The sequence below is a fragment of the Delphinus delphis genome, chromosome 11, assembly GCF_949987515.2.
Source record: "Delphinus delphis chromosome 11, mDelDel1.2, whole genome shotgun sequence".
Lineage (NCBI taxonomy): Eukaryota > Metazoa > Chordata > Mammalia > Artiodactyla > Delphinidae > Delphinus > Delphinus delphis.
This window is the reverse complement of record NC_082693.1, coordinates 18,298,976-18,313,059: the sequence shown is the minus strand read 5'-3', so window position 1 is coordinate 18,313,059 and position 14,084 is coordinate 18,298,976. Positions and strand designations below refer to the sequence as shown.

The 14,084-nt window shown below is 33.2% G+C and overlaps 1 protein-coding gene across 9 annotated transcripts in view; it reads left to right on the top strand.

Moving 5' to 3' along the window:
• Positions 1–14,084, top strand: part of C2CD5 (C2 calcium dependent domain containing 5) — an 81,776-nt gene that overhangs the window by 22,345 nt on the left and 45,347 nt on the right. For 8 of the 9 annotated variants that reach the window (XR_009521163.1, XM_060024428.1, XM_060024430.1 and 5 more), the window contains 2 exons: positions 4,384–4,469; positions 12,006–12,114. Coding sequence is in view for 8 of the 9 variants with exons in the window: in XM_060024428.1 (XP_059880411.1) it covers positions 4,384–4,469; positions 12,006–12,114 (195 nt within the window). In the remaining variant the exon portion in view is untranslated. Of the gene's footprint in view, positions 1–2,525; positions 2,718–4,383; positions 4,470–12,005; positions 12,115–14,084 lie in introns of all 9 variants that reach the window. The other variant, XM_060024431.1, reaches the window with a different exon arrangement.

Sequence of the window (14,084 nt, the reverse complement as noted above, 5' to 3'; positions counted from 1 at the left end):
TGTTTCTATTTTGGAATTTAATTCTAAGATTTTATTAAGAAAAAATCTTACAACTGATTTGGTTATTTTGGAGTACATGTATCTATTTACTAGCTTATTATTTAAAATATTTGGTTTTGCTAGTCTTACTCTCTAGGTTAGAAAATAGCATTTTTGCTTTACTTATTCTTGCATATTTGCCAGGGTATGAAATTTATAATTTTTCCCTCTCCTATTTGTATTTTGTTAATCTCTGAGTTTTTGTGAATATGTTTTATGATAAAAACTGATTAAAAAAATCAAATTAACTTCTTACTCCTTAAAATAGAATTAGCTTATTTAAGTCATTGAATTATTCTTCTTAAGAAAAATAAAAAATAAATAAAACATTTAAAAGTTAATAGTTTGCAATTTTTGCAAATAGCATTTTTGTCTGGGAGTTTCCTTGCCAGATTGATGAAAACATTTTGCCTAGTTTATTTGCATTATTTTTAATTTATCATCTTTAATAACTTTATTTTTGTGTTAGACAAGAGATTTAGAAAATGACCCCAGATTTTACGAAAACAATGAAAAGAACCAGCACTACTTCCAAAGTAAAGAAAGGGCATTTTTAAAAATCCTATAGACATAATATCTATTTTTATAAATGTAGTCACAAAATGTAAAGAAGATAATTATTAACACCTAATTCTTTGAAAATAACTGCTTTATTTTTACATGTATAATTATAAATAACAACTTAAAATAATGTGATATTTGATAGTAATGGATGCTTTGGAATATGGCATCTTCACCATATTTGTGTCATAAAAACTGAACCATTGAAATTGTAGTGAAGTGGGTTTTTTGTTTTGTTTTGTTTTTAAATAAAGGCTGAGGTTCTGGCCTTGAAATTCATAACAATGAAAACAATTAAGACCTAGGATAGCATTTGAAGAGTAAGTTTTCTTAAACATATTTTTGAGGCTTTGTCCACTGGTTGTTTATTTGTGTATTCCAGGTCACTTTTCAGTATTTCTTACCTTCCTTTTTTTTGCCATACTACAGACACATTTTTGAAAGTATTTCCTTGGTCTTTCTGTTTCTTTTTTTTCATTCACCAGAAAAGCCAAGTCTAAAGAAGATTGTGAAGTAATAAATTAACTGAAAGAGACTTCTCTTCCCTTAGCTTTCTAGTAGGCAATCAATTGTACTATCAATGAAAACTTTTTTGCATTTTATTTTCTAGCTCCAAATTTTTAGTTTTTAAAAATTAACTTACAAAAGAGCTATTATTCTCATGTATTTCTACATTTATAAGCTGTCGCTAAATTAATCATTTTGTTTTACTATAACTATTCAATACCTCAATCGCATATTTATAGGATATTAACAATTTTTAGTTGTTTGGCCTTATCATGGGTCCCAAAAATATCTTCGAATACTCCTGAGGAGCATTGCTATTTCTCATGGAGATTTAAAGTGGCAAAATTATGAATGTTCTGAAGTTCCTAGAGCTGTAGTTCAGCATGTATTTCATGATAGATTAGTTGTTTATGATTGATTTATTATAGGTAAATTGGAGAGCCAAAAAAATAGAATAAAGTTAATAAAACTTAGACTGAGAAAGTTGTTTTTCTGTTTGTAGTTAAAGCTATCACCCACCTTCAGATGGGTCTTCAGATGGGTTTTTAAAAAATTTCATATTGATTTAAATATTTTTATAGAGTCTAATTTTTGACATTTTACAAGGTTTTATTTTCATTTTTTTTTCAAGTATTCAACGAGTAGGAGTGGAATTTTAGAATTCTAGTGTTAGGATATTGATGTGACACCTGACTCAAGCCAGTTTTTACTTTTTTTGGTCAGGCTTTTTGCCATGTATGTTTTTTGTGATCCAGAGGGTATTTCTTTGGCTCTTAGGTACTCAAATCTTTGTAAATATAAACAGTACTGTGATAGGATTTGCATATTTAAAATTTTAGAGGAAAAAGAAAATCATTAATGTACATCTCAAAGATGGACAGAAAGAAGTTAATATATTATTTATTTAAACTTAATGGCGACTATCTGCCTAATGTGGTAGCAAGTGTTGATTTTTTTTGAATGGGTATTCAATTAAAATACTCATAAGTGGTATGTTTTAGTTAATAACATTTGAAGAACTATACTTTTACCACTTTGAATAAGTTTTTATATTTGAGACAACAAATTTCTGGCTTTAAAAAATGTGGTACATTTTAGCTTTACACAGCCTTAAGCAAAAAATGGCAGGAAAGTCAGCTAAAAGTAATTAGAATGGCATAAAATCCTATGTTAGTGATTTAAAATTTTTTAATGAGTGCAGAGTTTGTAAAGGTTTTGTTGAATTTTAGACTCTGCCTTTTATTTACATTATGTTGAATAGATGATCTTGCTGATGACTTCATATGCTTACTTGATTTGTGTATGCATTTTACAGTTCATTTCTACTGTTACGTTTTGCTTCATCATTGCTTTCCTTATCCTGCATTTTCTGGTCATCTTCTGAATCTGCAACTTTTCTCTGCTACTTTCCTCCACAGCACCTTACCCACAGGGGGCTAGGATTTACCTGTGTCCCAGCTCCCCCTCTCTCTCTTGTGGTTCCCTTCATCTTAAAAAGTCCTGTCTTCTCCTCTCGGAATCTAGCCTTCCCCCTCATCCTTCTAGCCTTGTCAGCCCAGTTCTGAGGAAAAGTGTTTCTTTCAGTGAAGAGCTGTTCCTGGCTGCTTCTGGTAGGATCATATTATGTCAGCTTTTTAATCCCTTTATTTTAAATCATCTTTGAAAAAAATTAATTATTTCATACCATATAGAAGTATTGGGTATTTTACACAGCATGTACTCTTATTTTTCTTATTGGCAGACAGTTTAATGGTTAGAATTATTATGAGGACATGATTGAGGATTACTTGATGGATAATTATGAATATTCTGCTAAAAGAATTTTATGTATTAAAAATTATATGTCTAAGGACACGTAGATCTGCATATTTCCAATAATTTTTAGATTCTCATTACCAGAGTTTCTGTTTTAGATGCTTTACTTTCTTTCCCTTCACACCAACTCCATTCATGTTGGACCTATACCATCATGTTGCTAAACCATATAGTTACATTAGTAAATTATTCTGTTTGAATCAGTTTAAGTCTCATTTTGGTGATATTCTTTCATTATCCATTTTTTTTCTGTCCATTGCATTAATTTTCAAGTTATTCTGCTCTATTTTCTGATATTTCATTTATCTCTACAAAATTACGTTTTATTTTATGGTTTTCAATATGCTTCATATAAAAATCTTAGTTTCATTTCTGTGTTTAGTATTGTATAGTCTCTAAAAATTACATTTAGGTTACTACAAGAAAAATACATTTCTTTTTTATTTTTAAAGAACAGAATGGGACTATACACATGCTAACTTTTGTTTCCTTATCCAAGAACAGCTAAAAATGTAAAAGTAAATTAGTTCCTTTTTTAAGTCATCGTACATAGTAAATCTGCCTGCATGTATCTTCAGTTTTAAAAGGTGGGACTAAACTATAAACTCTAGTTTGTAGAGTACTGGCTTCTCACCTGTCCCCTGCTTTCTATAATTCTTTGACCATAATTGGTCTATTAGTATTATCAAAAGAATAAACTAAGATAGGGAAAGAAATTTAAAATTAAGCCTTTAAAAAAATACATCTAAGAGCTTGGGAAATGTAATTCTTTCATCCATGACTGTGTACATTTGTGAGGTGTCTATTATATGCCTCTGGTTTTTTAAAAAAACTCTTTACGTTAATTTTTGCAAACGAGTGTTGAAAACTATGATATGACTATTAATACTGTTTTGTCATGAATGTTATGTTTAGGAATGGGAAATTATCAGAAAATAGATGTGACTATATTTCAGAATTGCCTGAAATTATTCATGCTCTTTAGAGAATTTTAGAATATTTTAGATAAGCCCAATTAGTGCTTTTTCTCTCTATATATTTACTTTTAAAGAAACATTTAATTTTCTCTTATTTCTTTTAGTACTCTTAAATTGTTAGCATGGTATAAATAATTGGTATTATATTGATTATTTTTTATTAGAAGATTCAACTTTTAAAATTGAATATTATATAAAAATTTATCACCTTAATATAATTTTATAAATGATTTTTAGAACAAATTAAGTCCAAAGCTTGCTGTGATCAGTAGGACTTTGGCATCTTGCTTCTAAAGAAAACTTTGTGAATAAAAAAAGTAAAATATGTGCTTAGTTGCCATCACAAATACTTTAAACTTTCTTTATACTTTATACTTTCTTTTTAACAGATTTTGACTCATGATATTTATGAAGGTGAATGCAATTAAACTGTCTGTTTCTCTAGTTGTTTTTTGGTTGTTATTTATGTACTGATGTTCTGTAGGAATGGGAAGTGGTAGTGCTGGAAAAGAAGGGGGGCCCTTTAAAGCTCTATTAAGACAACAGACTCAGTCAGCATTGGAACAGAGGGTAAGAGTCACTCAACATTCTTTATTCTTACACTGTTAATATGATTTTATTATCATGCTTCCATGTACTTATAACTTATTTTTATAATTTTATAATAAGTTTATTTTATAAACTTATTTTTATAAACTAGTTTTGGTCATGTATCTATAATACTGTAATTTCAATCCAAAATATATTTAAGGTATCAGAGTAATTCATTTATGAATAATTACTTTTAATTTGGAATAATTCTATAAATATTTTTGTTTTGTCTTCCAATATTATATTAGAAATAATCTATTTGGAAATATCCATTGAATGATGAAATCATTTCTGATTTTACATTAAAGTTATAGTATGTAAAAGAAAATAGATAATTTTCTAGAAAAAATTTTATTGATGTTATATTAAAAATAATTCTTTAGTATATTAATATATTTATTTTCTGAGATGATTTTTATCACTGGCCAATGTCCTTGGGGTTAAGAAATGCAGATTCCATATTTCTACAGATTAACATAGATAATGTGGTTGTTCAGTATGTGAATGCATCACTTTTAATTACTATAAATTTGTTTTATTAAATATGTTGTATGGAACAATGAATAGTTAAAGTTTTGGGATGATTTTCTCTTTTTATTTTTTTGTATAAACGTCATTGCTAAGGGAGGATCACCTCATAGGTTCTGTAGGAGGCGGGTATGTTTCTGAACCTGTGTGAGAACCTATTTCATGTATCGGTAGCTTTTGTAGTTTGAATCTTGATCATTTAAATTTTATTTAAGCTGTTAACAAATGTTGCCAGCTTTTTTTCTTTTCATAATGCAAAGTTTTCTTTTTTTAATTTAATAGCACTATGAGGCTCATTTTTTTTTTCCACTTAACTAATACAGTGCATGATTTTATATGTCATGTCAGTTATTTTAAGGCACAGTTCCATAGCTTTCATTATGTCTGATTTGGAAGTTATAAGCGTTTACAGAATTTTCTTTTACATGTTCCATTTTATACTAGCATTAAATTAAAATAAAAGAAACATAGTGAATGGCTGTAAAAGGGTGTATTTTATAAACCAAAGGTATTTCTTTTCTAGAGGTTGAAGAGTGTTTTTCAGATCCTATTATTATAAACAGTACAATAAGTAATTTTTTTAGACTTTCTTTCCTAGTGCTGAAAGTATCTGTGTACGCACTGTTTGCCTTTTAGACGAGGCTCCAGAGAACAGAGCTGAACAAACAGAGCGATGGGACTTTAGCAATACCTAGTTCTTTGCCTTATGCTCTGTCAGGCAGCAGTTGCCTTTCAGCTACTCTCACATCTGGCAGGCATACCAACCAGGCCATCAAGTAGCCCACCTAAACATTCAGACTGTGCATTGAAACCAAACATAGACTAACAACATGGGGAAGAAGGTCAAATAAAGGTGTGTGTCACTTACAGTTTTTAGGCCAGAGAGCTCTTACCGCCTCCCTACTCCCAGTTTTACACTCTCTCGAGTCCTGTACACTAGCAATATTTCCTGTAATCTAATTACCATTCTAGAATTCACAGGAACAGAAAAACTTGAGTTGCCTTGACGTTTGCTATAATGAGATTTTGCTTGTATGTTAAGCCCATGACTTTACTCTCTGTACTAAGAAGTTTGAAGAGCACCTAGCTTTAAAACAAAAAAAAATACTAATCAATGAAAATTGTTTTGGATTTAGTTTGGATAATATTTATGTTTTCAAATATGCTTTCAAAAATTCTTAAAATTTTGGACACATTAACATATTGGGCATACATTACTAGATAATCCTCGTGGCATTAACAGCAAAGGTATGGAGAGCTACAGTTTTCATTTACAACTTTATAAAGCCTCAATTGGCAATATATTTACATTACCGAACCTTGCAGTGGCAGTTACTTGAATTTGTGAGCCTCCCTCTCTACCCTGCGTACGTAATAATAGAAAAAGCATTATCTTGTTTGGCTTTCCCATTTACCTGTGGTTGCCATTAGTATGGGAAAAATATGTACAGAAGTATGAAGAATTCTCCCTGTATGTGTACAGATATGCCTTAACTCTGCCAAGTTGAACACTCGATCAAATTGAACACATGATCTACTTACCATTTTATATATTCATTTTAAAATACTCATTTCTACCCCTTGCTACCTTTAATAAACTATATGGCTTTTTTTTCTTATGGAAAAGAGAAGCTTTATTTGTCCATCATTTTTTTATTTTATGAGTTATTCAAGTAGCAGTTCTCAAAAATAAAAGTGTTATTATTTTTTTTCTCTCACAAAAGCATTAAAAAATAAGTTGACAAGATCTTGGTAACAGGTATCAGATTACTGGAAGATGAGAAATAGAGATAAAACTTTTATTTAGATTTAGGTTCTGCCTATGAACTGTTTGCTGTAAAGCAAATAGATTTATTTTTTCAATATGATTTTTTTTCACTTGTAAGAAAAATGAAGTTACTTTTTAGATTCCGGGATGTATATTCTTCTTCAATAAAGAAACCTAATTGACTTAGTTTAACCTAGTATTTCCCAAATATATTTTACCATGGAGTCTTCCATTTAAAGAAAGAAACTTTCTTTAACTTTGGGAAACTTAGATATAAAGCAAAGTCTTTTGACAAATTATCATTTTAGAAGTGGGGATAAAATTATATAATAAATCATAGTAGGAACCTGGCATGGAGTTTTATATCTAGAAAGTTTACTCTGGTGTCTTGAGATAATAAAAAGAATCTCTGATTTCAAAAAAAATTGCTTAAATATCTTCTAAGAAAAATCCTATTTAAATCTTAAAAAAAAAAATCCATTTTGTTCTCAGAATTTTCAACTAGCCTGTCTTTGAGCACATGCTGTTAAATGATTTATGCTGCATGTACTTGGCTTATGTCAAAGTATCAACATATGAAGTCTTATCTAGGCTCCACAGGGCAAGATTTTTTTTAAAATGTATGTATGTATGTATGTATGTATTTATTTATTTATGGCTGTGTTGGGTCTTCGTTGCTGCACATGGGCTTTCTCTAGTTGCAGTGAGCAGGGGCTACTCTTTTTTTTTAAAAAATATTTATTGTTGTATAATTGATTTACAACGTTGTATTAGTTTCTGCTGTACAGCAAATTGAATCAGTTATCCATATACCTATATCCACTCTTAGATTCTTTTCCCATATAAGCCATTACAGAGTATTGAGTAGAGTTCCCTGTGCTATACAGTAGGTCCTTATTAGTTATCTAATTTATATACAGTAGTGTGTATCTGTCAATCCCAATCTCCCAATTTAAACCTCCCCCCTCCCTTACCGCCCGGTAAACCATAAGTTTATTTTATACATCTGTAACTCTATTTCGGTTTTGTAGATAAGATCATTTGTAGCCTTTTTTTAGATTCCATGTATAAGCAATATCATATGATATTTGCCTTTCTCTGTCTGACTTACTTCACCCGGTATAACAATCTCTAGGTCCATCCATGTTGCTGCAAATGGCATTATTTTGTTCTTTTCTATGGTGGAGTAATATTTCATTGTATATATATACCACATCTTCTTTATCCATTCCTCTATCAATGGACATTTAGGTCGCTTCCATGTCTTGGCTATTGTAAATACCACTGCAATTACCACTGGGTTGCATGTAGCTTTTCGAATTATGGTTTTCTCTGGGTATATGCCCAGGAGTGGGATTGCTGGATCATATGGTACTTCTATATTTAGTTTTTTAAGGAACCTCCATACTATTCTCCATAGTAGCTGTATCAGTTTGCATTCCCACCAACAGTGCAAGAGGGTTCCCTTTTCCCCACACCTTCTCCAGCATTTATTGTTTGTAGATTTTTTGATGATGGTCATTCTGACCTGTGTGAGGTGACACCTCATTATAGTTTTGATTTGCATTTCTCTAATAACTAGTGATGTTGAGCATCTTTTCATGTGCTTTTTAACCATCTGTATGTCTTCTTTGGAGAAATGTCTATTTAGATCTTCCACCCATTTTTTCATTGGGTTTTTTGTTTTTGTTTTTTTAATATTGAGCTGCATGAGCTGTTTGTATATTTTGGAGGTTAATCCCTTGTCGGTTGCTTCATTTGCAAATATTTTCTCCCATTCTGAGGGCTGTCTTTTCGTTTTGTTTATGGTTTCCTTTGCTCTGCAAAAGCTTTTAAGTTTCATTAGGTCCCATTTGTTTATTTTTGTTTTTATTTCCATTTCTCAAGGAGGTGGATCGAAAAAGATCTTGCTGTGATTTATGTCATAGCGTATTATGCCTACGTTTTCCTCTAAGAGTTGTATAGTATCCAGCCTTACATTTAGGTCTTTAATCCATTTTGAGTTTATTTTTGTGTATGGTGTTAGAGAATGTTCTAATTTCCTTCTTTTGCATGTAGGTATCCGGTTTTCCCAGCATCACTTATTGAAGAGACTGAGGGGCTACTCTTGGTTGCGGTGTGTGGGCTTCTTATTGTGGTGGCTTCTCTTGTTGTGGAGCACGGGCTCTAGGCGCGCGGGCTTCAGTAGTTGTGGCACGCAGGCTTAGTAGTTGTGGCTCGCGGGCTCTAGAGCACAGGCTCAGTAGTTGTGGCACAGGGGCTTAGTTGCTCTGTGGCATGTGGGATCTTCCCGGACCAGGGCTCGAACCCGTGTCCCTTGCATTGGCAGGCGGATTCTTAACCACCAGGATATTTTTAATATAAGGGCTTTCCAGAGAAAATGTCTTCTGTAGTCCCTGGCATTCCCATCTGGACATTGAAAGCAGGGTGTGCTTGGGCTGATCTTAAGGAGGCTGTCCTTTTCAGTGAAAGAGAACCTATAGATTCATCAGGTATAGTAACGGACTAGAGATTAAGATCAATTCTTTAACTCAGTGTTTTAACCAGAAATGGCAAGAAGCCAGGTGATAAAGTCTGTGGTTCAGAGAGAACCTAAGCCCTCTTCATCTCAGTTTTTGACCTGAAACACGGAGATGATAGTACCTCTGTCTCAGGGTGTGGGAAAGATTGTGAAGCATAGTTTTAAGCTACTGTGCGTAGGACTGGCACGCTGTAAGTGCTCCATAGTAGTCATTGGTGATGGTAGTGGGAGGATAAGTATTTAACAGCCAGCTGAGATACTGGCAGTAGCTCTTCTGAGAGAATTGTCTGAAGATGCTAGTTTGGGTTGATTAACGATGTCATTTTAATTGTAGGTTAAATTTTGTGTGTTAAACTGAGGGAGTGTGCTGGATGAACTGGGGACAGTTAGGACAGAGTTTAAGTTGGTAGCGTGGGTCTCCGCCTCTTTGGGCAGCCATTCCCCTACATTTTCTGCTGTGACCGGCTCTAGAGTGATGCTTTCCCTCCTGTCCCTTTATCCCATCTTCTGAAATCTGGGGAGAAGAGTCAAAGAATCCTGAATAGAGAAATCATTTAGGTTCATTTTTTTCATACTTATCTGAAATCTTATATGCAGATGGTTTCCAGCATGGAATTTACCTAATTTATTTCTCAATTTTTGGTGGAAGTACTGTTTTCCATTTAGCTTACAAAATTTTCATTTTCAATGTCTCTTACCCAGAATATTTAAAATGTTAGCTATCAAGATTAAGTGTAAAGTGTTTTTTTATACTTGGCCACAGTAGTTTGAGGAAATTTAAAAACTTCCGTATTCTTAAAATTGAAAAACCTTAGAGATCTAACTTATTAGGTAAAATACTAAAGTTTCCAGTAACATAAGCTTACCTGTACATTCCTCATTTAAAACTTATATTTTAAAAAATTTAGATGGAAATAAGGAGCTATCTCGACTAACCATTTTATAATACTTCTAAGTAAAATTCTCCTCCCGTCATCTCCCTTCTCTTCCTTTTCCTCTTCCTATCAGCTGGGCCAAACCTGTCCACTTCCATTGCCTGTTTTTTTTACTCCTTTCTGTATAGCCTAGGTTTTTCTTGCCCTTGTTAAAGATTACTTTTAAATTCGAATGAATTTATTTCTAAATATGTATGTGTGTGTATGTACACACACACATGCACACACATATTTTTTAATACTGTATCTCATGAGTTATTGAGGTGTGCAGGACTGTTTGCCTCTGTGGTAAATGGCTCCAAGTTGCTATGCTGTGTGAATTATGCTTTGGTCAGTTCGTATTCTCCATGCTTTAAGCAGACAATCAGTAATCTTGCTGTTTTTAATGTGCCTGCTTCTAGTAATATTCTTTATCTCCCAGCTTTTATTTGCTGCATTTAATCTGCTGTGGGTCCAGAAAAAAAGATACCAATAGATTTTAGAATATGTTCCTAACATTATACATTTATAATTACCATATATCATCATATGAATATGGTCTGTGGGGATCTCTTATGAATGAAGTACCTGAAGTTTAGTACTTGGAACTAACAGTTCTTTTGACTGTTGAGGGCCCTGTTTTGCTTATTTTCCAGTTCTCAGTTATGTTCTGAATAGCTGAGGCTACTGGTAAGTGACTTCTGGTTAAGTGAGCTACATTAATCTTGCAGCTAGACAGGTTGGATGTTAAGTTTCCCATACTTGCATCCAATTTGTACCACGCGAGAGGCTTCTGTATTTGGGCAACCACAGGAACTCCCCTTTCTTTCTGGGTGTTGTTTCAATGAATTTCCTTTCTCTGCTTTGCCATTTCTCTCTTGCATGCTTCTCTTTGTCTCTAAATTGACAAGTTTGATATCCTTGAGAGAGAAGGGGAGAATAAAGCCTAAAAGAACTTGTAGAATTTTATTGCCCGCCTTACTGTCATCTGCATACCTCTCCCCTTTCTTAATACGCATTTATGTTTTTACATTTTTTTCCTGCTGCCCCCATATTAATAGAGAAAATTATCTCACACAATGATTCTCTGCCCACCTGAACTTGACATTGGCTCTTCTCTTCATCTTTCTATGTAGCTCTTAACCTGATCTGCTCATCTCTGTCTCCTCCTCCCTGAGTCCCACATTCTTTTCCATCTCCTGCCCCAGACCTTCAGTCTTTACTGGTAGCCCGGGATAGGGTATGTGTGTTGAGGGATAGTCTACGCCCACTGAGAAGTAGATGTGGGGTAGTGGGGCAGGCAGATTCCCCCCCCCCCCCCCCGCCCTCCTGTCTCATTGCCACCTTGCATCAGAATAGGAGATTGCGAGGAAGGAAGAGTGTGTTCAAATACCTTTTTTTTTGGGCCATGCCGTGTGGCTTGTGGGATCTTAGTTCCCCGACGAGGGATTGAACCTGGGCTCTCAGCAGTGAGAGCGAGGAGTCCCACCCACTGGGCCACCACGGAAGCCCCCTGTTCAAATATCTTAATTTGGAACTCTGAGAACGTTTTTTTTCTCATTTAGAATTGATAAAAAGAGTGTTCGGACTTTGTATAACATGTGGGAAAATGGATTTAGAGCTCTAACATCCAAGAAAACTTTTAATTACAAAGCATCTGTAATGCATAATTGGTAGCCTTTTGTAAGGGGTAAATTCATTTCCTTATGGCAAGCTTTTTAATAAGCACATTTTTTGTACTTCACACATGGTCAGTTGTTTTCTTCCCCCGTTCTTTCTACTAGGAATTTCCATTTTTTACCTTGACGGCGTTTCCTCCTGGATTCCTCGTGCATGTCGGGGGAGTTGTTAGTGCACGCTCTGTGAAGCTTTTGGATCGTATCCACAATCCTGGTATGTTCTTTAGAAGTTTGTTTTCGATGTTTCATTTACTTACATTGTGATTATTAACATTGATTTTTATAATTTTTTAAGCCAAATCTATCCAGAAAGAAGAATGACAAAGAAAGTATGAACTGACGCACGTTGCTCTAAAATATTTGCAGTAATCTTAATTAAAAATAATTAAACTAAGTATATATTTTAGTTACGTTTGTATACAGAACAAATCTTGATTCATCTTTGGCCAAGGTGTATCACTTTGAGGGAATCCTTAAGTCACTTTTGAGTCAGCTATTATTTTCTTTGACCCATGCAGATAACAAATTTTACAATTTGATCATTGTGGCCATTAGCTTAAGATGTTAATTCTTGTCACTAGCAATAATTCTTTATGGATTTTGAGTAATTTCCTTATTCATAAAAGAAGTATTGTTTTAAAATGTAATTGTAAACATTGTGTAGAGTACCTTAAGAGTTTAAAAAAGGCAACTATTCTCTTTGGGTCCTTGGTTTCTTTTATGTAGCTATTTGTTCCATATAAGTGAACAAGAAAAAATGACAGCTCACTTCTTTAAAACACGGGGTCTTGATTATAAAAGAGAAGAGGCATGGAAGTCCTAGTAATTTCAAGCCCTTGGACTAAAAATGCTTTGATGATTTTTCTAAACCTAAAATAAGCATGATAAGTATGGTAGGAACTTTCCTATGGACTCTGTTCTCACATCTCTCATTGACTAGATGCCCAATAACTTGCTCAAATCACTTATTATTTTGATGACATACCTTAAACCTGAAGTTATATTAATATTCTTACTTGGCACATATCAGATATGTTTTTGAAAATTTTAAATTGTCACTTCCAGTAACCTCTTCCTGGGGCTTGTACCGACAGCTATATAAAAGAGAAAAATGCTTTGAAATTATTGTATGCAAAACACAAATAGTGATTTTGAGGATACAGAGCATTACCATTCTTTTAGATTTTTAAGAAATTTAATCTGTGTCCTATGGTTTGATGTCATTTGAGTTAAGCAGAATGGAATTTTTCTAGACCCTGAACAGGATTTCAGAAAAGCAAGACTAGCTAGGATTATTTAACTCTAAAGCTGAGCAAATACATCTTTTAAGCACAAGTCTTCTCTTTTTCTTCTCTGGTTTATTTTTTTTTCCCTGTTCCTTACTTTTTGAGTCAATCTGAGATCTTATCTTCATGTAGTATTTGCGTATTCTGCAGTAATTAAAAGGCATGTTTAGACTGAGGCCAGTTTACTGGATTGAGACCTTGAGGACTATGCCAAGTTTCATATCTATGTGTTTAGGAACTTGAATTATTTGGAAAGTGCAAGGAAATACTGAGTTAATACTTGACATTAACTGGGTGACCCAAGGCCAAGTTACCTGTGTTTCTGTGGACCCTTGACTCAAATATTTTGATAGACGGCACCCACCCATGGATCTAATAGCTCCAAAAATTCAGGAATATATTCAGTTGTTGGTGATGTCTTCTGTTTATTGAAAACATTTTGATGTCATCATTGCTTCCACATACTCTGAGTAAGCTGTAGAGTCTGGGAGAACAAATGAAGGTTACTTAACTAAGTTTAAGTAGAGAGCCATATTTTACATGGCATTACTTAAAAACAACAACAACTGCTTTTGGGGGTTTTCCATACTTGCCAGTTTATTCTAGCTGTGTAAGAAATGTAAGAATCCAGACCCAGGGAAGAAAACACAAATCCTTCCTTATTACAGAATATATTTTGTGTATTGTAACTACAGCTCATCCATTCTCTTCCTTTCCTTCTCAATCAGAATATTTTTTCAATTCACATGGAGAAATTCTCAGTTACTAATGTTTTATTTCCCAGAAGATTGTGGGCATATACATATAAATACTTTAATGTTATGTAAGTTGTATTTCAGTTTTGTTTTATTTTCAGTTAAACACAAATCAATTACATAGTCTAATGGTTGAGTTATTA